General features: G+C 41.9%; 1 protein-coding gene across 4 annotated transcripts in view; it reads right to left on the bottom strand.

The window, feature by feature from the left end:
- The window catches only part of ARID5B (AT-rich interaction domain 5B), a 175825-nt gene that overhangs the window by 30051 nt on the left and 119328 nt on the right, over positions 1 to 26446 (bottom strand). For 2 of the 4 annotated variants that reach the window (XM_036264631.1, XM_036264632.1), the window contains 3 exons: positions 10159 to 10271; positions 3350 to 3554; positions 1352 to 1404 (listed from right to left, as the gene is read on the bottom strand). In XM_036264631.1, the coding sequence (XP_036120524.1) occupies positions 1352 to 1404; positions 3350 to 3554; positions 10159 to 10271 (371 nt within the window). Of the gene's footprint in view, positions 1 to 1351; positions 1405 to 3349; positions 3555 to 10158; positions 10272 to 11696; positions 15199 to 16598; positions 16732 to 26446 lie in introns of those variants that run through there. The other 2 variants (XM_036264634.1, XM_036264635.1) reach the window with 2 other exon arrangements.

Raw genomic sequence — 26446 nt, 5'->3', positions numbered from 1 at the left:
TTCATATAGATCAAAGCTATAATTAGCTCAAGATTTTTCAAAACTATGAGCCACAGTGGCAGAGTTACTCTCTTTGTCCAACCAAATGAAAAACAACATTTTTATTTTTGCATGGGGCACTTGATCAAACAAATATTTTAAGCAAATTCATGGCTATGAAATGCACATTTTACAAGTAGTGCATATCGATATTATATTTCCTCACAAACATATGTATAGCCCATATATTAAATAAACATATTACATGCACATACACTCACATTAAAGAGTTTTTAGTCAGAATTCACAGCAGATAATCTCTACAGGAAACACCAGATTATCTGAATCATATAATGCTTGTCATCATTTCCCATCCCCGGGCCCTGACATCAAGCTATTATATTAGTATGTGGAACAATATGCTCTATCTGGCCAGAAACACTGGTTATTATGTTTGGGCTAAAATGAATTTCATTTTCTTGACTTTGTGTCTCTCACTGTCATTTTCCTATGATACAGAGATATCCCAGGTTACTTTGTAAAGAAAGGAAAAACAATTTCTTATTCAATTGTAGAAGAAACTGCATGGCTTAATCTGATCATTGTGTGGAGGAGAAAATATTTCCAGTGACGACATCTTCCTACGTCAACTGATGTTATTATAGATGTCATCTCTGTGCGCTCTACTAACGCAGCTCCTTCTTCTTCGTTCAAGATTTTAATCTTAGTTCGTTGCGCTAACGTTTTATGGGTTCAAAAATACATGCTGCAGAACTCCGTGGCCACCAAATTGTCCTGTGGGCTAAAAATAGCCCATTCCTGTCAGTTAGAATTAGCTGATAAAGAGTGTCAGAGCCTGTCCAGAAGAAGTTTGATAACTTCCTGTTTATGTGGCACTGACCCTTGTCTAATAAAGCTTCTCTGCCCTAGAATGAGAGGAGATTCTGCTGCGTTTTATTCCTTAATGGCCAATACTGATTACTTTTGAAAGCCTTTAATACATTTCCCATATTAGACATGAGCAGATGTCAGGTACGTTGCCAAGGGAAATTTCTTTCATGCAATCTTGGCTTGTTGTACAATAATAGCCCTTTCTCAACATGGGAAAAAATTACAGACCCAACTAATTTCCCTGACAGGGGAGAGTTACATATGTTTTCCACTTGTAGTTTTTACGACAAGTTTACAATTTTGCCAAACCTGGAACTAATTGGGACTGTTTCCAAGAGCGGTCCAATAAACCCCCAAAAGTGTAGAGCCATTTGAAAAGGCAGTCAGTGATGGTTTGCTTTTGCATTTTCTCTATTTTGGTCAAAGCGGGGGAGGGGTTTAGATTGCAAAATTATTTCATTTAAGTTGCTTAAACACTTACTGTTTCATATCCTCCCAGTTTTTGAGCAGCTTGAAACATAGTCCAAAGGTTAACTGTTAGAGGGACAATAAGTATTTAGATAAGCATTGCATTAACATATTTCCAAGAAATGTCAATTAAAACATTTTTTGTTTTGTTTTGTTCTTCAATGAGAAAGAGAAAAGAAAAAAAAAAAGAAAGAAAAAAAAAAAAAAGAAATACTAACGTACCCCAGAGATCTAAGTTCTTAGGAAACAATTTGCCAAAGGGCACTCAATAACAGGATATAATATTACCACTTAAAATATTTCTAAAGGACAGTCACAAATACAGAAGTGGTTCTACTTTTAGGATAAAGGACAACACAGTTTTCATCTTGTTGCCACCAGCAGACTGAGAGGAGCTAAATTAGTGTCCTTGGGGAAACTGGGATTTTTCCAAACTGGACCTGGTCTTCAACCCTTAGAAAGAAGCCACTGATTAATCAGTAATACATGCTTCCTTCAGATAAGAACTCTCCATAATCAATAAATAACAGCCACGTTATACCATATGATTATCTTTTTAATAGAATGTCTGATGGCAGCACTATATTAAAAGCTCACACTGGATTTCACTGACGTATGTGGTGCCTTGCAGTGAGCAGGAAAAATATTTCACCCTTAAGGCATCAGTGATACAACAGATCAAAGGGAAGGAAGATACTTGGTCACAGGGGAAATGAGTCCATTTAGTCCCCTAACTTGCCTGTGTGGTGGTGCGAAAATATTTCTTTTAAACAGATTTCTCTTTACAGGGTTTGCATATGTTTATGCTGTTAAACAACTATGCCAAATTGCTAGCAACCCTGTTCATCTGTACCAAATACTGTGGAATGGGACAGCTGTAGATTTGACTCTTTTACAGGAGGGGAAAATTGGACTTCAAGTTATTCCTTGGTAAGACAAATAAAAAATAAAATAAAGTAAATGTAAAAAGGCTCTTTGACAACACGTTTGAAAAGCCTCATTGAACCTTGCACTATTTCAAAGCTATCAAGAGCCCTGCCTTGGCCTTGATTTAATCTGAACCAATGCATAATGCAACAAAGCTGTTCATAGTACATTAATTTTACTTCTATTTCCAGCAACCAGTTTTCAGACAAACATTGTAATCATTCGTAGTTACATAAGTTTATAATGGCTGCGAGTGTTCTCTTGCAATCAGTGCCAGTTGCTATTAGGTATGTAAATTGTTATGTAAAACATGCAGGTTTGACATTCTTCATCAAGATGACACATGGTTTTAATCTAGGAAGATACTTTTGGAGAAAATACTATTTCAAGCCAGGGGCTCACGCTTTGTATGCCACAAAAATCCAGACAGAGGCCAAATATATATTCATTTGTGACATGAAGATGGGATCTGGGTTTCTTCTTTTTTTATATGGAATTCTGCTCAGCTGTGTGTTCCCTGATCTGCATAAAAAATATACTGAGGACAGTTAAATGCACATGTCTAATTCAAACTTGGGTCCTCGGTTCAAATTTGTGTATTTCATATTTCCTCTGAAGTCATCAGGTTTTTGTTATCAACAGATTCGGGGCTTAGGAAATATGTTTGCTCTTTGTTGTTGTTTTGTCCACCTTTAAATGTCCTCCTTTTAAAAGCTGTCTTTTCACAGGCAACATCTGTGTCTGATAAAGCTACGTCATATTATTATCTCAGAAGAAAGGCGTTGCAAACACCAGGATTGACAAAACAGAAAATGAGAAACTTTCAACATGTCTATTTCCAGTCATAATCAGTGGATTCAAGCCTATAAATATCTCACTGCAACTGCCCCAGAAAGGAACAATGTAGCGGAAAGAGGAAGGGAAAAAAATTCCTGGCTGGGATGATTTGTAGATTTAGTATAAACAGAACATCATCATTCCCCAGATTAGGATTTCAACATAATCCTGAGTCAAAAATATTTTTTTCCAAGTCAAAGAATCTGAGCAGTTTTTCTACTTCAAAAATGAAAACAAGCATACTTACTCTGTTTAAAACCTAAATAGGGTATTCGTTCTATCGGCGTCTTCCTTTCTTTCATGTATTTATAAAGTGCCACCAGGAAGGCCTGCTCGTCCGCCCTGCACTCTTCACCAATGGCAACCTTTGGTTTTTCTTCATTTGAGGCTTTTTTACAGTTATTGTGGTTATTCTTCGGCTTGGTCAAGGCAGACCTGGCCTCACATTTTACCTAGAAAAGGAGGGGAAATGCCACATCAAATCAAGTGCAGCCCTGGACCGTCTACAAAGACATAGCTGGTGAGACATTTCACTGAGTGGGAAGGGAGAACCAATAAATTACCCGTGCCCTGGAATAGCTTTATAGAGGCATCACTGAATATGAATTGTCTTAGACCAGGGGGTGGTAAATTTCTATCAAGGGCCAGATAGTAAATATTGTAGGCGTTGGACCATTACAGTCTCTATTGCAAACGACTCGGCTCGAGTGTGAATGAAAGCAGAGGCAACATGTCAACAAATGGGTGTGGCTGTGTCCTAATAAAACTTTATTTATAGAAACAGGTGGCCAGTGGGCCCTAGTTTTCCAAACTATGCCAGCCTCTTAAGACTCCTTACAAGCATGTTGATGTGAAATCAGAAACAGTGTTTGTATCTGGTGGGGCCGGTCTCCTGTCTCTTTATATACTTGTCCTAAGGGGCACCATATGTTAATGTCATTGAACAATCCCTGCCTTCTCAACCAATAGTCCCGTATTTCACACTTTTTTTTTATAATCCTCACCAGAAGATACTTTTCCATCCATATTCAGCTAGAGTGGGAGGGAGGGAGAGAGACATTGATGTGACCGGGACACATCAATTGGCTGCTTCCCGAATGGCCCTCACCAGGGCTGGGACTGAACTGCAACCGAGGTACGTCCCCTTGATCAGGATCGAACCCGAGACTCAAGGTCCGCAGGCCGACGCTTTAACTGCTGAGCCAAACCGGCCAGGGCCACATTTCACACTTTGCATCAAAATGAAAGGCAAGTCCATCGCTTCATAGAAAACTTATCTTGTTGCTACTCTTTCCAGTAACCTGGAAAAACACGTGGCTGCCGGCAGATGTTGGCATCAGGAACATCAGCTAGGTCTCTGCCACCTCACCTGAGGGTGCAGCCAGATCCACCCTTGGTAGGAAAGCAAAGCTCCCCCTCTTTAATGTGGGCGTCTTGCTTCTTAGTCAGCTCTGAGAATGTAATAGGAAATGTGAACTTGCCACAAAGGAAAGAGTAGAGGTCAGCTAAAAACCCAAGAAGAGCAAGTGAAAAAGCTCCATAATTAAAAAATAAATGGCGGTTAATGCTCCAGATGTTCTTCCCTCCACACTCTGGGCGAATATGGGACTTGGCATGCCGAGCTGCTAACCTGTCGTTCCCTCCTCTCTGCCGTGTTCTACAAGAGGCCTTTGATGGTTGTTAAATATAACGCTAAGTTGCTGAGCTATTTTAATTGTTAAAGAGGGAAGTACAAAGGGTCAAACTTTAAGTTCAAGTGCGCCCGTGGGGAATGTGTACATTCCAATATTCTTTACATCTCCATATCTAACGTCGAAGCGAGGAGGGCAAGGGCTGGGGAAACGAGATGAATAAAAATGCCCCGCATCTCAGGGCGTTTTCCATTTCAGATTTCTGACTTCTCCCTTTCCCTCCAGCTTCTCTCTTTCCCTCCAGCTTCTCCTTCTCAAGCACGAAGAATACAAAAGACTGTGCTTATTTATTAAAGGGAAGTACATCCCTTTAAAAGGTTTTCTTTATTGCTTAGTCTCTAAAGTGATAGTTTCACATCTTCAGACAGGTCCTGCGAAAAGTAAAATAAAACCCAGTCAACTGGGCTTCTAGATAAGATGTTACTTTTTAAGGGGCTGTGAAAACAGTATTCAAACATTTTTCCATGTGGAAATTTTACTTACAGTATTTTCAAACCTGAGTACATTGTAACATTATATATTAAGGCGAACATCCAGTGAGCCCTTATGTGGTCATCACTTTTCACCGCCAGATTTTAGACTGCGGAGTCTAAAGCTCTGATGGAATCTATAATATCAGGGCTTTTTAAAATCATAAAATTACTCCGGTTTTCATCTGTATTGGTCCCACGCTCCTACAGTGCTTACTGTGGAGCAGGCTCTGCTCCGGTCACCCATCAGGCATTCTCTCGTTTCAGGCCCACAACGCTAAGGAGGCAAGTTGCTATCCTCCTGTTAGAGGAAACGGAGGTCCAAAAAGGACGAATGACCGTGTCGTACACAATCACAAGGTCATGTCCAAGTTAGGAAATGGAAAGTTTGGGATTCGAACCCAGGTCATCTCAACTCTAGGGCTTGTGGTTTTAAATGCTATACTTTACTGACACTCTTATAAAAATGTTCAGTTGGTAGTCAAAACACACTTCAAATTAAAACCCATCTGAGTGCCCTGGTCAGTTTGGCTCAGCGGTTAGAGCGTCAGCCTGCAGGCCGGAGAGACCCGGGTTCGGTTCCCGCTAAGGGCACGTACTTCGGTTGCAGTTTGTCCCCGGCACTGGTTGGTCGTGCGGGTGGCAGCCACTCGATGTGTCCCTTCACGTCGATGTTTCTCACTCTCTCTCCCTTCCTCTCTCTCCCTCCCACTCTATCTGTACAAAAAATGGAAAAATATCCTCGGGTGAGGATTAAAAAAAAAACAAAAAAAACCCATCTGAGTGACAACATTTTACAAAACCTGTAACTTAGGTGATTTATCAACTGAGCACCTATAATGAGCTAGAGACAGCGCTGTGGCTTCATACAGTCTACCTAATGTACATAAGAATCTTAAAAGGCTAGCCCTGCAGCTGTGGCTCAGTGGCTGAGCATCGACCCACGCACCAAGAGGTCAGCGGTCCGATTCCCGGTCAGGGCACATGCCCAGGCTGAGGGCCCGATCCCCAGTGTGGGGCATGCAGGAGGCAGCCAATCGATATTATCAATGTTTCTCTCTCCCTCTCTTTCTCTCTCTGTCTCTCTCTCTCTCTCTCTCTCTCTGTCTTCTCTCTCTAAAATCAATAAAGAAAAAAAATCATAAAAGGCCAGTAGTTAGCCCCATTTTACAGTTGCGGAAACTGAAGCTCAGAGAGGTTATATACTGTCACTTGGCTAGCGCGGGGCAGGACTCTGGGTTTAGAGGTCTCCCACCCTCTAAACCCAAATCTTGTACAAACAAGGGTATATGTAAGGTTTGCCTATAAAACAGGCTGAGTCTTCAACCTGCAGAGATAATGGGCCAATTATCTATATATTTAGGTCAGAAACGCCATTGTTAAAGGAGTATGAGGTTTATCCCTCAGTGGTGTCTAGACAGCTGCCTAACCTGCCTCACCTGTGCAGAAACCCCCAGACACAGAGCACAGTATGGAGGGGGCGCACAAATCAGGCCCAACATCCTTCAGGCTCCCTGCTTCACAGAGCAGGATCCAGGGGGAGCCTGTCACCTACTGAACTCCATCCTGAACCTCAGTGGGCTTCCCGGCAGCGTTCTCCTCGGGAACCAGGTGTTTCCTAAGACACGAACAGTGGCTTCCTCGCGGACTAGCTCCCTACATCTCTTCAGTTAATATAAATGAGCCCTTTAGGGTATTATTTCTGGGTAGAAACAGGCCGAGTTCTTTTCTGCATTTTTTTCACATTTATCCAAAACGTTCTCAGCCTTTTAATCTGCTGAAATATGAAATGGAAGCTAGCCTTCGTGTTGGCTTTGAGAAAGCCCACCCTTTTGTAGCAGTTAATTACAAGAACTGTTTTGCCTGACCTGTACATCTTGTACTTGCTGAGTTCACTAAGAGCTTTGGGGTTTCCAAAGTGATTGAGGAAGTGCTAATTAAAGAATCCACATTTAATGTTTTCAATGAACCACCACCTATTTGATATTAACCACATCCTTTCACTGGATTGAGTTATAACTAATTTGGCTTTCAACTGGGGCAGCGAGATGTGCTGAGCCAGCAGGAAAGGCAGCTAGAATATTTCAGTGTAGTCACTAACTTGCTAGGAGACCCTCGTTGTCTTTCTCCAGAAACCAGGAGGAGAAACCATGAAGGTAGTTCTGAGAACCAAACAGGATGAAAAAATATGGAACATAATGGAAGTATCTTTATTTGTAAAATATTGAAAGTATAGTTATGATTTAAATGAAAGAAGAGATTTGAGTACCATGGCTTCCTTGTCATGTTCCTTTTAGAATATAAACCACCTGTGATATACTTCTGGCTCTTGGGAAGTGCTTACAGGATGTGAAAAGATCTGCCTTCCTCCAGTGGAGGCCTTTCTTTAGAGACCTAGGCTGAGACGACGTCTCTTGTATACGTCACCCCCTGAATGGGCTTGGGCCCCAGATCCGCTGCTATAAGATCCCAGGGGAAGCAGCAGGGCTTGACTTGGACATCTTCAGAGAACTGGCAGCCGTTTTCCCACGTGACTTTGCTGTCTTCGGAAAGCCATGAACTCCTCAGTCTTGTAAAGAAAGCAGATGTCAGGTTCGTGTTGAGACAGTGCAACCTTTTGATGGCCGCAGGTAGATTACTCGACTTGCTCTTCCAGTCAGGCACCCAAGAAACCTAGTGGATCCTCCCACTAAGTGCATCACATGTGGAGATGCAGGAAGCTAGTAAGTTAGTACTTATCCATAGTCAGAAATGGTCTGTTTGGGAAACTTTTGGGAAAAAAAAAAAAAAAAAAGGCACACAGTCATCTGAACTGTTGCTCCCAGCTCAGCAAACGATCAGACGGTCACAGGTTTGTAATCTCTACTGTCATGTTTCGTGAGAAAAGGCCAGTTGATGATACAGATGCCTTTTTAATGGTAGTCCTGGGCAGATGTGGCTTGTTCATTCTGCAGGGATTTTACACTGGTCTGCTGGTGCCAACAGATAAGCCCACTATACCTCATACCTACCAGTCTCTCGTCTACATGAAGTGGTCTTGCCTGAGCCACTGCAATGGAACAGCAGGACTATAATCCAAGACTCCAAGAAGAGCTGGACGTTTAGACCAGTCCTGGGGAGCGGGCTGCAATAGGACATCCACACATTCTCCCTTGAAACCAACGATGGAAGGACAATCCTCCTCCAGGTAAAAATTCTGAAAGGATGCACTGGTGGGAGGTGGGGTAGGAATGGTCACTTAGACAACCCGGGCTTGAAGACGATCCCTCCTAAGAAGGATAAGCCAGTGAACATCAGCTGCAGGACAGGGTCCTGCTCTCTTCAGTTTTGCAGGGCTGAGCGTGAGTCCTGGGCTGCCTTCCATGGAGAGAGATATTGGAGGGTTGTGTTTTCAGGTCAGTTGTAGGAGTTTCATAAAACTCCCAGAGGCATCGTTGGTAGTGACTCCACGTGACATAAGAAGGGGCTTCATCCTGCTGGGCTCAGGTATAGGACATGCTGGTGTAAACGCATGATGTCACCTTAGAGGTATGGGGCAGGGAGCCAACAAGTCATCGGCCGTTCAAGCTCTGCTGAATGTTACAATTCTAAAACCTTCTCACTCCACTCTTTAGGACCTTGCAGACCACATCACAGGGAATAAACTGTTCCTGCTCACCTCCTTCAAGCCCAAGGAAGCCAAAGCCCTAGATAGGAAGCTCGAAGGCCAAGATGTCCAAATGGCTAGAAAATGTTGCCCATCGTGTTCAGGTGGACTCATTGACAGATGGCTAAATACATAGAGCCAACACTTCTACTAGTTGATCTCTTTTCAACCCTTGGCGCTCTTGCAAGCACGAAGAGGTAACTAAAACGTCCTCAGAAATTCCCGGTGAAGATGAGATTTATAGAACGTGAATGTCTAGAATTTGCTTCGTTACACGGAGAGAAGTGGAGGACACGGCAGAAAAATAGATTTTCAACAAGCACTGAATTCACGTTTTTCTACAGCAGGATCTTCCAAATCCACCAATGATCATAAAGTTCCCCCTTTCATCAGTGTAGGCCTGGAATCTGGAAATGTGGTAGCGGCTGCTATCCGGTCTCCCATTCAGGTCCTAAAGGGGCTACTGCTGCCTTTGGCACAGAAACACCTAAACGCAAACACCCCGTAAACGGAACCATGGAAACCTGATCCAAGCGCACAACAGTAAGAAAGATAAGTCTAAAAATATGAAGTGACACTTCACACTTCCTGGTGCTAAATAGTTCAGGCATGCACTTTCAAGATCCCAAAGAATGCTCAGGCGAAATAGGCCCAGGTCCCCAAAATAAATAAATAAATAAAATAGTCTAGAATTTGAACCTTCATTCTGCATTGAGAAAGATCTTTAAAGACATATAAATGTGTATGTGGGTATACGTATACATGTAAGCGTTTGGTTATGTGTCTTTCATTTTACTCTAAGGTGAATTGGAGGTGATTTTGAAAAAAACAACATAACTAAAATGATTAATTCTCCATTTCTAATTTCATCCTGTTAATCTAGGAAGCATATTTAGCTGAGCACATTCAGAAAGAGGATGGCTCAACTGGTCTATTTTTGATACAAGCAGAGTAAACTATGTCATTGTGTCACCTACTATGAAATCTCAGCCTCAATGACGTGGGCGCTTAATCATCTGTCCTTTACCCAACAGGCCAAACTGGGAGGTGGGAAGTCTTTCTGTTGACTAATCAAAATGCTCACCAAAGCAGGGGAGGTGGAGGGAGTAGACAAAGCAGAGAGCTGTGAATACCAAAGTTAGATCTGGAACTGCAAACTGCCACCAAGACATAAGAGTTGAGAGAGAAAGAGGAAACGGGAAATAAAAAGATGCAGCAAAATGAACACCACGGCGCAAAACAACCGTACCTTGGCAATGGCTTTGCCATCCGAATTGTTGTTGGCATCTTTAACAGCACTGAATGAATCTCTTCTCTGTGGGCACGGTTTCTTTTTGCGTGGTCTGCCTTTAAGATTTGGCGCTGAAAACAAATGGAGAACGATTGGTATACATTTTCATCGGCGTGGGTTTCCTTATTAAAAACTGAGACTCTCACTACCGTGGCCCCCATCATGTATGCAGAGAAGTGTACACATCTGTGGTAGCCAGCCCTCACTTTATGCTTCTCTGTCCTATGGGCTGCATCCTGGAAGACCATACACGTCTGTGCTTCTTTCCCAAAGCTAATCTATTACACTTCAACATGTCTAATTAATATAAATAAAATGAAGTCCTTAGCTCTAAAGGATAATGAAAGGAAAATGCATGTCCCCATTGTTAGAGAAACAGACTGAGCTGAAGACAGCCCTGAGCCAGGCTCCGAGCTTATTCTTTGTTTTGTTTTGTCTCTTTTCAGAAACCGAAGTGATGTGCCAGCCCATTATGGTATCATAGTAATGCTATGTGTGAAAACATCTCTCTTCAAAACTGGAGACACGAGCATTTCCTCAAATTATACAAATAAGTAGAGAGAGAGAGCTACAGAGAGACATTCACAATAACAATCTAAAAAAATATGCATTATTACATGTATTTACTAATAATATCGCGACCAGCATGTTTCAAATCTGAACAAATCTGGCAGACACATTTAAATCAGCATGCTCTTTTTTCCTTCTCAATATATATTTTTTAATGACCATGCTGAGGGTTATTTAAAATAACTTCCAAAGATCACACGGGGGTTAGCCAGATTCCGTGGAGATTATTTATACTTTCTAAAAGCCACAGACAAATCAAAGTTCTATTTCAACCTTGATGTTGAGCTCGAATCCCTTTCAGATCCATACGGAAAGAAGAAGAAGAAAAAAAGAAAAAAGGAAGAAAAAAGCTGCTGTTTACTGAGGGCTATGGCTGTCCGGCATCAGCTTTCCCATTTAACTTCATCAGTCACCCAAGTCGAACAAAAGTAAAACAAACCAACTAACAACTAGCTCTTGAAGAATTCCGAAGGAATGAATTATACCCCCAAGCCATTCCTTTCAGACCCTTCCAGGTACCCACACTCTTCAGGATTATGACAATGCCAAATCTGAACAACTCAAACCCTCTTAATTGTTGTTAATCTTGCTCGCGCCACGCAGCTAACCAGTGGTTTTAGGACGTTTTATATTGGACTCATTTTACAAACACAGTTAATCCCACTAATTTGATTTTCTACTGTGGATAACAGCTGGCTGGTCCTACAGCTCTAAAAAAGAGAGCTCCCTTTACAACCAGGCAAAAGTTTAAAAAGTGGCTTTGGGGCTCCAGCTCGGACCCCCCTGCCCCCCATCAACTCCGCTCTCCCTTCTCTCCTTTCCCCAAAACATGAGTCTGAAAGTCCATCCCCGAAAAGCCAGCCTGGAATTAGGGAAGGTAAACAAGCTCACAAACACAAATCAAGCAAAGAGAAAGTAGCGATTACCCATTCCAGTCGACAAACATCTGCCTGACGATGCCTGGGCTCATGAAAGCTACAGCGTGTGCCTGACTGCTCCCCGCCACGGCCAGGGAGTCTGGGCTGGACTCGGTTTGGATATCAGCTTCCCTCCGAATGAGAGCTGCGAAGCTCCGCGCTGGGCTTACAACTCCCCTCCCCCGGCAGCTTCATTACTCATGTAAACACACAGCAGTGACTAGCACCGAGTGTGTGGGATGAGCTCTGAGGACTTTGCTGGAGTTGCCAGACTGGCAGAGAGAGAGGGCTCTGCTCTCTCCACCTCCCTGCACGGGGCTGGTGACTTCATCTGGCCTGCCTCGTGGATCCTGACCCCCTGCTCCCCTGCGGGAGTGTGATGCCACCTTCCATGACTGACACGGTCCTCAGCCTGGAGCCAGGGTGTGGGCTCTGGGTTTGGAGACTGTGCAGCACAGAAGTGTTTCCACAGCTGCCCCGAGTGCTAAGCTTTAATGATCGCTGGGGAAGGATGTACTTTCATGTCCCCTTATCAAAATAATAGCAGCGCAGAAAGCTGACAAACAAACTTGGGGTAGATCTGAGGCGGTTCACGGAAAGAAACAAAACAGTATCGCCTCTGTTCTAAGACTGGTTCCTGTTGGCAAAAAAAGCATTTGAACCTAAAAGGCATTTATTTCCAGAAAAGCTTTCAAATCCCAAAGGCCTTTTAGATAGAGAGAACTTGCATTAAACAGGCTGTTTTAAATAAAGACAAAGGTTCCGGGAACTGACAATAAGTCATCTCCAAATCGGGTCTGTTTTCCCCATTCTTTGAGCTGTTTTCAGAACCCAGAGAAGCACATGTCCTTCCCCAGCAGATTCTGAGAATTACCAATTTAGAATACACCAGGACCTAATATTCTGGCCACACAAACTTCAGCTCTGCGTGGGATCTGATCTAGAGAAAAGAGCTTCTTGTTCCTGGTAAGGCCAGTACACTGATATTTCAGGTATGTTGGCTAAATCCCATCAATCACTCAAGTCTCAGACTCAAATTCCTCTTTTAGTCTGCTCTCTGAACTCCTTTGCTGACCTTCTCTTAGGCTGGGTATCATCACTTTGTACTTTATTCTTTGTACTTGAGCTGTGTTTGGTGGCTTGTTATTATACTACATCGGAGAGTCCTTAAGGACAGGGCCAGGTCGGATTCGTCTCTCATTCGCCCCAGCACGCACCCAGGAGGCGACATTGCATACTATGGATTTGTTGAATGAACGATAGACTAATGGAAATAAGGATGCCCACATGTCTCTCCTTTGTCTCTTCTGGAGCTGGGCCTGCCCACCTGACCAGGTGTATACCTGTCACACTGGGCACCTGTGAAACCCTTCGACTTTAGTACTTACCCTTGAACTCTGGGAACATAAACCAGTGGGAACTGAGACAGAAAACCTGCAGCCTTTTGTTCCTGACTACTGTTAAGCCACTGTGCCTGGCATCTCACGGGGGCCAGAATCTTGTCCCACATGCAAAGAGCGAATGCCCTAAGGAGGAGATGTTCAAAGTCCCAGCTCCCATAATACACTTCGAGGTCTTTTGGATCCACAGAACCCAGCGATGCTTTGAGATTGAGAGGCTGGCTTTTGGGGAGAGCAACATTTCTGGAGCCCCGTAGGGTCAAGAAAAGAAATCATTTGCTAGGTAGGTGAGTGAAAATAAATGTTTTGTGGTATGATAGTGGTCAGGTGGAGAGCTGTTCTGGACCAACCTAAACTGGTACCCCCCGCCCCTCAACAGCTAAGGGCTACGTTAGAACCTAAATCCCAGACTCCAGAATAACACCAGCTCCAGTGCCTCAGATGAGACTGATCTCTACCAGCAAAGCTACTGTGGGAAGCCAGCAATACACTTACCAACAGCATAACTAACAAGTCAGCTCTACTTTAAAAAAACATCGCGTGAAGCAATAAACGCAGTTACTTTTGACTTTTTCTTTGTGCATATAACCCACTAGCCATCCCTGCCTGCCTCACTCAGAATTCAGTCAATGCTCTCTGCATGAATCTTTTTAATATCATACATGAATAATCGTAATAAGAGCTGATCCTTACTGAGCACCTACTTTCTCTGTAGCAGCCAGCACTTTGCACACAATAACTCTTTTATAACTCACAACAAGCCAGCAGAAGGTGCGCTTATGAATCCCATTTTACAGACCAGGAAACTGAGAAAGAGATGTCATTACTTGTCTTAGGTTGTATAACAGGTTATTACCAAAAGGATTCCAGCCCAGGCAATTGGACTTTATCCAGAGCCTCTGCTTTAAGTAACTTCTCTCTAATAGACAGACACACACACTCAGTCTCATAATGAGGTATTTATATTATTAACTTGGGCTGGTAATCACCAAGGAGATTTCCCCAAGTGAGAACACTCCCGAACACTACATAGCATGCAACTCATGCCAAGCAACAAACAGCACCCTGCAGAACTGACAGCAAGCAGGGTCCCCATGGGCCAGTCCTGACTCAGCAGTAGGTAACAGGACTTCCACCAAAGCCACAGACTTCCAATAAAACTTAGAGAACCGTGCTCATTTTCTCCTTGCAGAGGGCCACTGACTCGTCTGCCCGAACAGTGAAAGATTTCTGTGGTTTAAAAAAAAAAAAGTCCTCTCTGACTGCCCATCTGTTCCTCTTACTCAGTGACATGAAATGAACAAGTATTCACCTTTGAGAAGTCACTGCTATTTCGATAGGTGTTAATCCCACAAGAATCGGCCACCACTCTGCTCCACGCCACTTTGACCTCTAGCCCTTGTGTTTTGTTTTGTTATTTCTCTTTGTTAACTCCTTCACATATTAAAGAAATATAGTCTCTTTTTAAAGACAATATAGCAAAACAAGTTTTGTGTTGTTTTCTTCTTAGAGTCTAGAACTCAGAGTCCCAGGCACTCATTTATAGATTTACTTCACAATGAGTCCTGACAAGTTATGTGTCAGTGCAGGTGTGGGAAACTTTCATCTCAACCCCAGCTCTTGCAATAATAATAATAAAACAAAGGAAATGTAACCAGTTACTGGCAAAGTAAATTGCTTTTGGCTTCAATGTTCCTGTTTTTCTCAACTGTGTTCTTCCTGTCATGACCGTCTCTCTCTCTCTCTCTCTCTCTTTTTTTTAATAACATTTATGCTCTTGGAAATACCACGAAGATAAACTGCTATAAGAGCTGGATTGACTCATTAGTTAACAACTCTCTCTTCTCCTTTTGCAGAGAGGATTTTGTTGCCAACGCAGCTACATATTCTCTCGAGAAATTCTTTGTGAGCTTCTACCCAGAGAAAGGACTTGCTTGCTGGTGGGGATTGGAATTAGGGGAATGGAAAACCAGGCATCATTTTCCTAAGAGTTTAACCCCAGGGTCAATGTCTAGAGGAAGTCAGCAGAGAGAGTTAACTTATTTGACTTGCAAGTTGTGTGTGTGTGTGTGGTGTGGTGTGGTGTGTTTTAAACACTAAACACAAGCCAGAAAACTAAACTCCACTGATTGAAGTATTAAGGACTGACAAACAATTGTTCTATGTATAGTATCCATTACTGATAATACTTTGCATTTCTCTAATGCCTTTCCTCTGAGGACATCAATTCTCTGGAACATTTTCTTTATAGACAATAATCTTAAAATACTCTGGCAAGTTTCAGCATGAAGCATTGCTCTTTCTGGAAAAAAAACACACAACAACAACAACCCTACCCTAATTTAGTTATCATTTTCTATTTTCAATGTTTTCCTTTTGACTATTTAGAAACTTCCTCTTTCACTACAACAAAAATAGTATGAGTGTTTTTAAAGTTATTAACGTATGAATAAAAGATTAGAAACCAAGAATGGCAGAAGGCTTGATCAAAGCCACTCCTGAAATTTATGGGTGTAATAAAAGAAAGGCATTTCACAGATAATCTCTTACAGAATTTCAGTTTTCAAATACTTGGGGAGGGGGGGGAAAGCAAAACAGAAGCTCTCAGCCCTCGTTTTTGCTTTAACTTAAAGACATTTTTACTTTAAAAATTCATAAATGAGTTTCTGAAATTTTTATTTTAAACCCACAGTTTATTGCATACACTCACTATGCCATGCCTAACAGAGTGGGGCCAGGAAACTCTAGCTACTGGTACTCAGCATCTGTTCACTGGTTGAGTCTTTCCATGATGTCACAAAGCATTAATTACACACAGTTTAAGAATATTCCAGTTTGCTTTTATTCTGTTTTTCTATAAACAGCCTTTTAAACCCAAGAGAATTGTTTGAGAAGCAACTGCATTATCTGAGCTATGAACACACAGAGCCACTGTCAAGCACAACTCATCCTGTAGAACCGTCTAACTTAAATCATAATTTTAAAGCAACAAGCGCATTTTAAAGAACACCGCGTTGTATCATTTTCTATCATTGTTCTGACAGTTCCATATTTAAGTGTAATTTTTTTCTCTCTCAAATAAAAGCATTAATCAGATGGATCCAGAGTTGCGAACCGAAACTAGAACCAAACACATATGCCTTCACTCTCAAATGCCACCAAGACCCCACAGCCCTGAATCATGAGTACTTCTGGCCACTCCGGATGTCATGGCCGCTTTGAGTGTCCAAGTTTGCTTTGGCCTGAGCCATACCCTGGTTGACTGAGCCACATAGTTCCGACTGTCTACAATCCCGCATGTCCAATGATCTCTGCTCTCAGAATCCAGGTCCCCTTTCTACCTTCTGGAAAAGGGTGAGCAGTTGTGTTGTTAGAAAGAGGTTGGAAAAATAAAGAAAAAAAGGAACAGGTTTTATATGAGGCCCAGTCATCACTTTGGCTCTTGGTCAAAATCACTGAGATCCCCCCAAGTCACTAATGAGAGTGGAATGTACGACTGCATCTGTCATACCTGGATTGCCTGGGCAGCTGAAGTCCAAGGCAGCCATGGACTTCATTGACTGCTCAACAAACCATGTAAGTAAACAGTCTTGTAATCCTTTCCAAAACATGCCCAGTCTTACTCACGCCTGTTTCCTACTGGTGAATGCTGGAGCAATTGTTAATGCTCCTGATCAAAATTTTAGTAATTTTATAGGCATGCGATTTGCATAGCTATTTCCTGATCCGCCTTCTTTCTGCCCTGGAGGTCGTCATTTCTCAGAAACACTTAAAGATACAGATTTGACTTCTCCCCTCCCCCACCCTATAAATGGAATGCGACTGGTTAGTTCATCTGGACTGCTAATTGGTTTGAAAGCATGTGACTGAGTGCATTCTTGCCATTAAAACACAAGCAAACCTCTTTTTTTAGTGAGGTTTTACCAGCTGTGATGGGTGGATTTCTATCTTTATTTCACCTTTTGTGTCTTGAAGAGAGAGACATTTAAATGACCAAATGTTATCGTATATTATTCTGAAATATGTAGTGAATCCCAAAGGAATGCAGAAATGTTCTAGAAATAGGCTTGTCCACACACTGGCAGAGAAGAAAGGGATGGCAGACACGGTCCGCGACCACTTTCGGAATAAGGGGAGAATCTGGGAGCTAAATGTAGCTGTCTGTGGAGGGAGTCTGGGTTTTCAGAAGACTGACTCGATCAAAGAATTCCGGAACCGAAATCCATGCCAGACCTTTCAAACTCTCACCTTCCCTTTGGTCTCTTCTGGCTAACCCCAAAATCCCCCAGGGGAGCCCCTCTCAGTGAAAGGTCCCCTCCAGGACCTGTAAGGGGATGGAGGCTTGGCTCAGCTGTTTTGCAAAGGCTTATCTGTCTTTAGAGTAAGGTCGTCTATCTGTCTACCATGGCACCAGGGCCTAAGGGAAGACTCCTTTGCCTTAGAATTCCAAATATTCTGTAGAGAGACATCAGGGCAGAGTGGATACCTGAGGACTTAGCTTGGTCCTTAAGGTACAAGTGGCACACACAGGGTCCGATTTCCTTCCCCCTGCAAGGTCTTGTCATGAAGTCACAAACTCAGCAAAACAATGGACTCTAAAAATGCCACAGTGGCTCAAATTTCCATGTTCACATCCTACTGTTCTCCCCAGATGCCAGGTACCCACTAGCCATTTTCAGGTCCCAGGCCCCAGACTCCTCCCTTAATGGAGAAGGCCATGCTGTGTGAAAGCTATTACAATCAGATTGGGAGTGTTGTTTCAATGTTCACTATGTACTTTTTTAAAAGATTTCAAAATAACTCATGTTTCCATTTTTCGAGGACTATTCAACAAACACAGATTTAGTCTTTCTTAGTATGACTGTCTATTAAAAGAATAGAACATTAATTTAAGGTACTCGTCTTTTTTAAGGTTATTTAAGGGTCCATCCTGGAAATACTTTTTAAGAACATTTTGATTTCCAAAATTTGTAAAGTTTATAAAGATAGGACCTTTTAAACACAGAGAATTAATCCTCCCCTCCCCGCGTTTTGTTATAATCAATAAACCTGCTCATTCTAGTTTATGATTGATATGTTCTGTGGTGTTACTATTGAACATGACAGAACAAAAGTGAAAGCTACATTTTTGTATTGAACAGCCTGGCAAGGAGCAGTAAATATCAGGACAGTTTTTAAATTCATATATAAACAGGACATTCTTGTTCAGTCATTTCTCCAGGTATAGAAATGAGATATTCCATTTTCAACATTGAGGATAATTGATTGGCTACATTTCTAAAAAAAAAATCCCCTACTTGGAAATAAGTAAAAGAGACTGTGTGTGTGTGTGTGTTTTGACATAGAACTATTTAACTTCTTACCAGATTTGGGCTAATATGTTAGGAGACATTTTCTTTTTTCAAATACATACACATAAGAAAAAGTAAAAGGTCATCAAGTAATAAACTCCCAATTTCTTTTTTTAAAAATTGCAAAAGGAATGTGTACTTCATATGGACTGTTTTATTCTCTTTATGCTTTTCTACATTTCAGAAAGAATCACTTAACACATAGGAGAGTCTCTTACTTAAAAAGTAAAACAAGCCCTGGCCAGTTTGGCTCAGCGGTTAGAGTGTCGGCCTGCGGTCCAGAGAGACCCGGGTTCAGTTCCCGCTAAGGGCACGTACTTCGGTTGCAGTTTGTCCCCGGCCCTGGTTGGTCGTGCGGGTGGCAGCCACTCGATGTGTCCCTTCACGTCGATGTTTCTCTCTCTCTCCCCCTTCCTCTCTCTCCCTCCCACTCTATCTGTACAAAAAAATGGAAAAATATCCTCAGGTGAGGATAAAAAAAAAAAAAGTAAAACAGTAACTATTCTTGTTTGTCTGAGACTCTGGGATTTTTCTTTGCTCATCTGAGTCCTTCCCATCCCTTCCACCCTTAGGACACTCTGTGCCTCATTTGTTTGTGGATGTGTATGACCGACATCCAGAAAATGGCATTCAAAGCTCTACTGTGCTACCAAGGCGCTCGCAGAGGGTGGTAAAGAGAGTGTGTTGGAGCAGGGTGGAGTGAGGGTCCAAAATGAGAAGAGAAAGGCTCAGCGTTGTGCATGGAGAGGCTGTGAAAGGGTCCATGATACTCGGAGCAGGCTTACTGATTGTAACCAACTAGGGACAACTAGCGTGCTCAGTGCGTTGAAGTCAGTGTGGAGGAACAACGGCCGGATACCATCAGAAATCCTAATGTGAAAGTTACGATGAACAGGAAAACACAGGAAAGGTCAGAACTTCTTCCCCTTTTTTGTCAGAATAAGATAAATCATTTCTGTGACTGTTAAGAGCTGCTTTGTCCATTATGCTCACCACTGGCCACATGGGCCACGGAGCCCCTGAAATACATCTAGTCTGAAACCAAGGTGTGTCAGAAGTGAAAAATACACATTGGATTGCCAAGGCCATGCAAAAAAAATGCAAGGTATCTCATTGATATCATGTTATATTGATTACATATTGAAACGATAGTTTGGATATACTGGATTAAATAAAATATATTATTAAAATTAATTCGACCTGTTTCTTTTCATAGATGGTTACTAGAAAATTTTAAGTTACATGTGGCTTGCATTATCTTTCTCTTGGGTGATGCTGGTTTAGTCAACAGTTCAATGTTATGATTATAGATCTGTCCTTGGATATATGTGTTAAAGTGCAGACAGAACAAGATTAATATCTGTGGCTAGAATCATCAGCAAAAGCGATGATTGGAAAGTTTCACTGTAATTTAGATTTTTATTCACTGTTATGAAGAATAGTTGTGTGTAGATGTTAGTATCTGAAAATTCTGTCTCTGTAAAATTCAAATCTGGTAATCATTGACTCAAAGTTAATAAATGGCCCTGATGAAGATGTTATTTCGTTAACCTCCTTAACTAAGATGCCAAAGCAAATGTTAAGCCTGGACAACAGACTTGAGAGGAAAGAGTAAAAGAGAGAGAGAAAATAGAGGCCGTCTACTTACTAATTTTACTAATTATTCTTTTCTGCTACCAACATGGGCTGAGTATAATGTAAGCGATTTGCAAACTGGATAAGAGAAAATAGTTCTTGAATGTTTTTGTCTATTCGGAAGGTAGAAGCTTCTTAATCACAAATTGTTGAGTACATTCATGGTCTGGCTGGGTTTTGCTTTTTGGAGATTTCATTTGCAAGTAAGAAGAGAGGTAGATCTAGTCACGCCTAAAGGCTGGGGCATGACCTTGGCTTGGCTCAAGGTGCTTCAAGTCCCCCGGTTTTATAGGAAGAAAGCGAGATTACTCATTGAGGATAGGCTCTGATAGGCTCAGAAAAGTTGACAGGACCAGAAGGTTGGAACTCCAGAGGGCAGAGTTGTTCTTTTTCCAATCGTTCTCAGCACCAAAAGACTATGGGGCATCACTCTGAGCAGATGGCTGCTCAATGCCCACGTGGCCCAATGTCCCATTCTCCCAAATAGCTGGTCTCGGTAGGGGAAACCAAAGCCTATACCCTCCACACCCTCACTTTTTGATTCCTTTGCTGGCAGCAACACAAAAATATAACTAGACAGTTAACAGCTCTCCAGATACAACATGTCAATCAAAGGGCTACACACCCACCCAGACTTTTTTAGGCAACCCTCTTACCCCCCCCCCCCCTTTTTACGGTTCCCATTGTAAAAATAAAAGAACAACAATGGTAACAGTGGAAATAAGCTTTGGAAATATTTTCTTTTATCAGAAGGCAAGAGTTGCTATAGCATTTTAGGCAGTAACGTTCAGAGATGAAGACCAAAATCCCCGCACCATCAACAAAACAGGCAATAAACACTATACCTCCTACTGTATAACAATTAAAACATAATACTTTTTTGAAATTATTTGATGGGTATAACCTATATCCAGCAAAGCGGTCGGCACACCTCCAGCATGCTTCTGATATCTAACTATAGCAGGATCTGTCTTTGTCCTCCACCCTCTTTTATAGCACATGGTATGCATATTTCGGCATCCAACATTATTAACTCATGACCAACTGTCAGCTGATGGTTATCTAACACATGGGGTCTCCTCAAAAGGGATCCTTATTTGGGCAAAAGCTCTTGTCTGCACCAGTCTGTCTATATTTTCCCTCAGAAGGACTTTATTTGGATTATTATTGCTGTGAGTGAAAACTCAGAGGCTGCATGTGTGGCAATCAGAAGGCGGGGAGCTAAATCCTTAGCAAGTTAAAACACTTAGCTGATATTAGAAGCTCTTTCTAGCTTTGTTAGCTGAAAGTCAACTCTCGGTTGCCCTCTCGTGGTGAGTCTATGTGATGTCGTGGGAAAACCATAAAAACCTAGAGTTTAATCAAATACAGGTAAGAACATCCATCTTTGCCAGAAAGAGTCACAAATCACAACCTTATGTTGTTTTATATGTTTTGGAATTTACATTTAGCAGCCCTCCCATGTGGAGAAGGAAAGGGAGTGGGGGGTGGGGGTGGGGCTTATAATATGGAAATTAGAACTTTGTTTTTCTGGAATACAACAACTTAACTATGTTTACTACCGAAACTGCTATATATGTGCCAAATTGATTTTTATGAGATTTAGAACCTTAAAAAAAAATCATACCCACATTTTAAAAGTTCCTTCACAACCTAAAATAGACTGATGTTCCAACTGGTTTGGAATTATAGGAACCAAAGTCTGAATAATTCCCTAATATGGAAGAAACCACTTTAAAAAAAAAAGAAAGGAACAATTTATTTGTTTCTGACAATAGGCAACATATGGAAACTTGGAATTTATAGAACCAAGTGTAGGTACAGAATTTACCCAGTAACCTCTACAAACTAAATTTGATAAAAATCTGAACTCCATATTTAATAATTGGTTACCCAATTTGGTATTTAATTTTAATTTCTAAAAACACCATTTAAAGTTTCTGCTGTAGGCCTTTTGACAGTTTCCTGCTGAACAGGCCCATCCCCAAAGAGCAAACAAACCTGGTACAAAAACAGCCTGAGCAGCTTAAGAAAAAGCTGGGGGCAAAGTACATGAGATCATCAACTATTTTTCATCTTATTACCAGTAAATGTACCATTTCCCTCTTTTATGTGTCTTCCCTTTTGATAAAAGCCGCTTCTCCAATCAGCATTAACAAAAAATGCTCTGTATTTTTAATATGATTTTAGGGGCAGATTAATCTTAACTTGGCTTTTCCACTCACACGTGCAAGTTCAGTTTTTCAACAACAGTTGTTTGGTTTTGTCTTTGAATTAGCAAAGTTCTTAAAGTAATTTTACTACAAAATTAAACAGCTGTGAGTTCTTTAGCAAACATGATGATTCTTGTTCTTCTTTGTACTATTGTGCAAGCTGAAATACCCTCTCTTTCATGTCTTTCTATTCCAAAATGAATTCCCTAGTTAGTCTTGTTTAGCTTTTAAAAAAAAATAATAAAGAAGGGGGCTGGTATTTGCTGACCTCTGAAATTCATCAGCATTTAAGCACAGGGCGTTTTCACAAGGTGCATAATCAAAAGGGCTTTTGTTTAATTCCTATTATGAAATGGAAAATGATATTCTGCCCTAATATAATGCCAATCCTTGGGGCACAACAAAGCTGTTTGCAAATACTTCTGTGGAGCGAGGCATCTTAGGCCTATTTTGCAGATGAGAAAACTGAAACATCGATAAAAGATGAGGAAGCGAAGAACTAAGACGTTCATAGAGGCTGGAATTAAATTTAGAATTTGACTCCTAGCCCAGGACTCTAACCACGTGAGGGCTCTGACTCTTTGGAATCAACAGAAGAGCAATTTTAAAACATTCTTTTGACATTATTAACCACAGCCTCGGGGCTCTGGTAAGTGGGGGTGGGGGTGGGGCCTGGAAACAATACAGAGCTGCTAGGTGACAGCATCTTGCAACCTGGCGAATAAAGTGGATTACTTGATCCATGCCGCCATATATCCTAGAGATATTCAGAGGCTTAAGGACTCCTTTTGTTTCTTCAAACACTGAAATGTAGATGTCAGTGCTCCTGGAGACAGCTTCCTAGAATCCGTAGAGACAGGGAATCGGCACAGGACATGAAGTGCAGAAAGTGATTCTTGGCTTTGCAAATGGATTTTGAACCGAAGATCACTGCTAGGAGCTGGTGGCTCTGCAGATGTGACAGCTGGAGTCTTCCTCCAGTAATTTATAAAATGATGGAATTCTAGGGCTGAGAACCTTAGATTCCATCAAGTCCAAACCCATACTTTACATCAGAAAAAGGCGGCCCAGAGTTTGCGGTTTGCCCAAAATCACACAGTGAGCCTCAGGGCTGTGACAGACACTGGTGTCTGTTGGCCGAGTGGAATCAGCAAGCACCTTGGCAGCAGATGGCTTTTCAATGGGCCCTGAATACCTCCTCTTGGGTCTCTGCAAGGTCAGATGTGTCATCCCAAGACCACGCTATTAAAACATACTTTCCAAGGAACTGCAATTAATAAAGGCAAATGGGAGCTGACAAGGACATGCCCAGAGTGTTTCAATGCCAAGACATACAACTGAGAAAGCTCGCTTGGAGCACACGGACCCTGGGCCCTTCTGGCGGGACTTCTGTGCACCACAGTCCCAGCTGTTTGCTCAGACCCGAATGGGAGGGACGAAGGGGAAAGCACCAGCAAAGCCACGAGGGCAGTGCTCCAGCGTTTGGTTCGGTGCCCGCCACCTGCTTGCTTTTGTTGGGCTGTGCTGAAAAACGAAGGGGGTGAGGATAGGCCTGGGAAGTCAAGGGGGCCTCCAGGGGCCAGGAGAAATGGACCACAGCCTACCTTGCTCTGGAGCATCCTTGTTACCTTAAAGGTCCCAAGCACCTCGCATGGCTTCCCACCTGTGTGCTGATGCTCTGGGGCTTCCTCTGACAATGCCCTTCCTTTTGGCCTTCGTCCCTCCTGCCCCAACGCCTACTTCTGGCAGTTGACTCTTCTACACGAGCATTGGGCATCATATTCCCTAAAAGCTTCCTTATTCTCCCTCATCTCCAGTTGATGATGTCTATCTTGGTCACGGTAGCATTGTCCTAGCAGGCGCTCGATACGCACTGACTGAACAAATGCCTCTCTCTGTCTCATACTTTGAAAGGCGGTGTCTGGTGCTTAGTGAGCGTCTAACACACGTTTGTTAAACTGCACTGACTGCTGATCCCACTGAAGAAAAGAAATACCTGGGAACAAGGCAAGGTGGCTGGCTATCCTCGGAGGTTCCTTTGATCGCAATTGCCATTAATAAAGGGGAACAACGTACATCCACGTTTTAATTCCTACAATGTAATTCTGATAACCAGGTATTGTCAACCACCTAAACGTTTAACACAAACCAGCCTTGCCAGGAATCTATAGGTCTGACTTGTTTTGCCGAGAACCTCCAACCCACAGGGAAGCTTGCTTTCCTCGAGAACCCTAACCAGGGAAAAGTCAGCAATACCTAAGAGAATAAAGGTCCCTGCAGGAGATGGCAGACTGTCTAGTGAGAATTACTGTTAAGGAACCCCATCCCTGCAAAGCTGCCTAAAAAAAAAATGTGCCCGCAGAAAGTCTGAGCAAATCCATAATGTAGAGATTAAATTTAAATTCTAATAAAGATTTTTAACAAAGATCAATAAAATAGGAAATTGATCTGAAGTTAAAAGTCCCCAGTAATGGGATAGTGTAGAAATTTCATAAATAATGCTTTTATCTTGATTGCAAAATAATCCCCTTACACACACACACACACACTCTCAAACACAAAAACAAGGCGAATCAAGGTAGGAAATTGTTCGGTGGGAATTAAAATGTCACACTTTACACAGAATAAAGCATTACAATCACCAGGGGAACACACACTGCAAATGTGTTAACACAAAATTACATACATCACTTAATTATATAAGCGCACAGCTCCTGAGTAACCATTAGCTAAACATGTCAGGCTTCGGTTGAATATATACATGCAATATTTTTAGCACAGAGGGGATGTAACTATGTCAGACCTGGCACCATAAAGCCTGAGATGGCAAGTGCTATTAAACTGAGATGCAATCATGTTGAAAAGGAAACATTAACAAACAGCAGACAATTGAGAAGAAAATACAGTGAGCTTGTGTTCTAGTGCATGCGCTTCCAAAACCTTATATAACTATTCATTGTCTGTTTCGTCTGGCTTGCATCCCGGGTTTGTTCTATGCTATACTAATTTTATAATAATAAACTGATACACCAGTTTTATGAAATTACGCATGCAGAGAGGTTGCAGATGACATTACATCTGATTATCTTTGCCAGCAAAGGACACCATTCTGAAATTAAACACAGTATCATGCAAAATCATCCACTTTGTTTAAAATGTCCCCAGAGCTTGCTTCTGAAAAAAGATACGGCATCTTTCCTTTCACTTCCCAAATGTTGGTGAAGTTGGTAAAACAGATGCTGGATACCCCAGTTTTACAAGGAAGTCAAGAGGCACAGGCTTGGAGACTAGAGAGCTCTTCATTAACTTCATAAACCAGGTAACTGTGTGACCCTGGGCCAGTCATCATCTCTCTCTGGGGTTGGATTTGCCCATTTATCAAAAGGGGATTATATCTCTATCTTGAAAGATTATGATGGAGACTGAGATTATGAATAAGATAAAAAGAGACAACATGCCTTGCACATTACTCAGTATCCAGAGACACTAATAAGTGGTAGATGCCATTATTATTACTAATATATACACAGACACATGGAAATGATACATCACTACAAGCATTTCGAGAGGCCAGTAGTTCTCTGGTGGGAGAGTAACTGACACTCCGGAAACACCGGAACCCTCAGCACAAAGGTAAGCCCTTTGTAGAACACAGGAAGGAAGAGTAAGTGCAATGAAAGGTAGAGGATCATTTGACACAAGCATCTGGCGTACCTCCTGGGAAGTGGTTGTCTACTTTGCCAGAGCCTTCCAACACAGAGGCAATCACTAGGCAGTTAAAAGAGGAGAACATGTCTTTGTGGTCATTGATTCTATGTTTGGGGCAACTTCAAATCTCAAAACAAAAAGCAAAGAAAGAAAATTACCATAGCATAAAGTGTTGCCTAAATAGGACCCAAAAAACAAAAATAGAAAAGAGACGATGCCAAGTATCTTCCTTCTCTAAAATTAATCGTTGAGCTTTTCTAAAGCCTCCAGGCTCATCTGAATCCCCTATGTCTTATAATCACCATACAGAGGCCTCTGCACATTGTAGGAGCTCAACAAATAGACAGTCAGTTGAATAAAATTTAATATGGTCAGCCAAGAAGAAAAAGCAACCTATTGTTTATAGTAGTCCCAGTACAGACAAATCTATAGGAAGGTTGAACCCCAGATAG

This window comes from Molossus molossus, unplaced genomic scaffold, assembly GCF_014108415.1.
Source record: "Molossus molossus isolate mMolMol1 unplaced genomic scaffold, mMolMol1.p scaffold_m16_p_17, whole genome shotgun sequence".
NCBI classification, from domain to species: Eukaryota; Metazoa; Chordata; class Mammalia; order Chiroptera; family Molossidae; genus Molossus; species Molossus molossus.
This window is presented reverse-complemented; position numbering and strand designations above follow the sequence as displayed.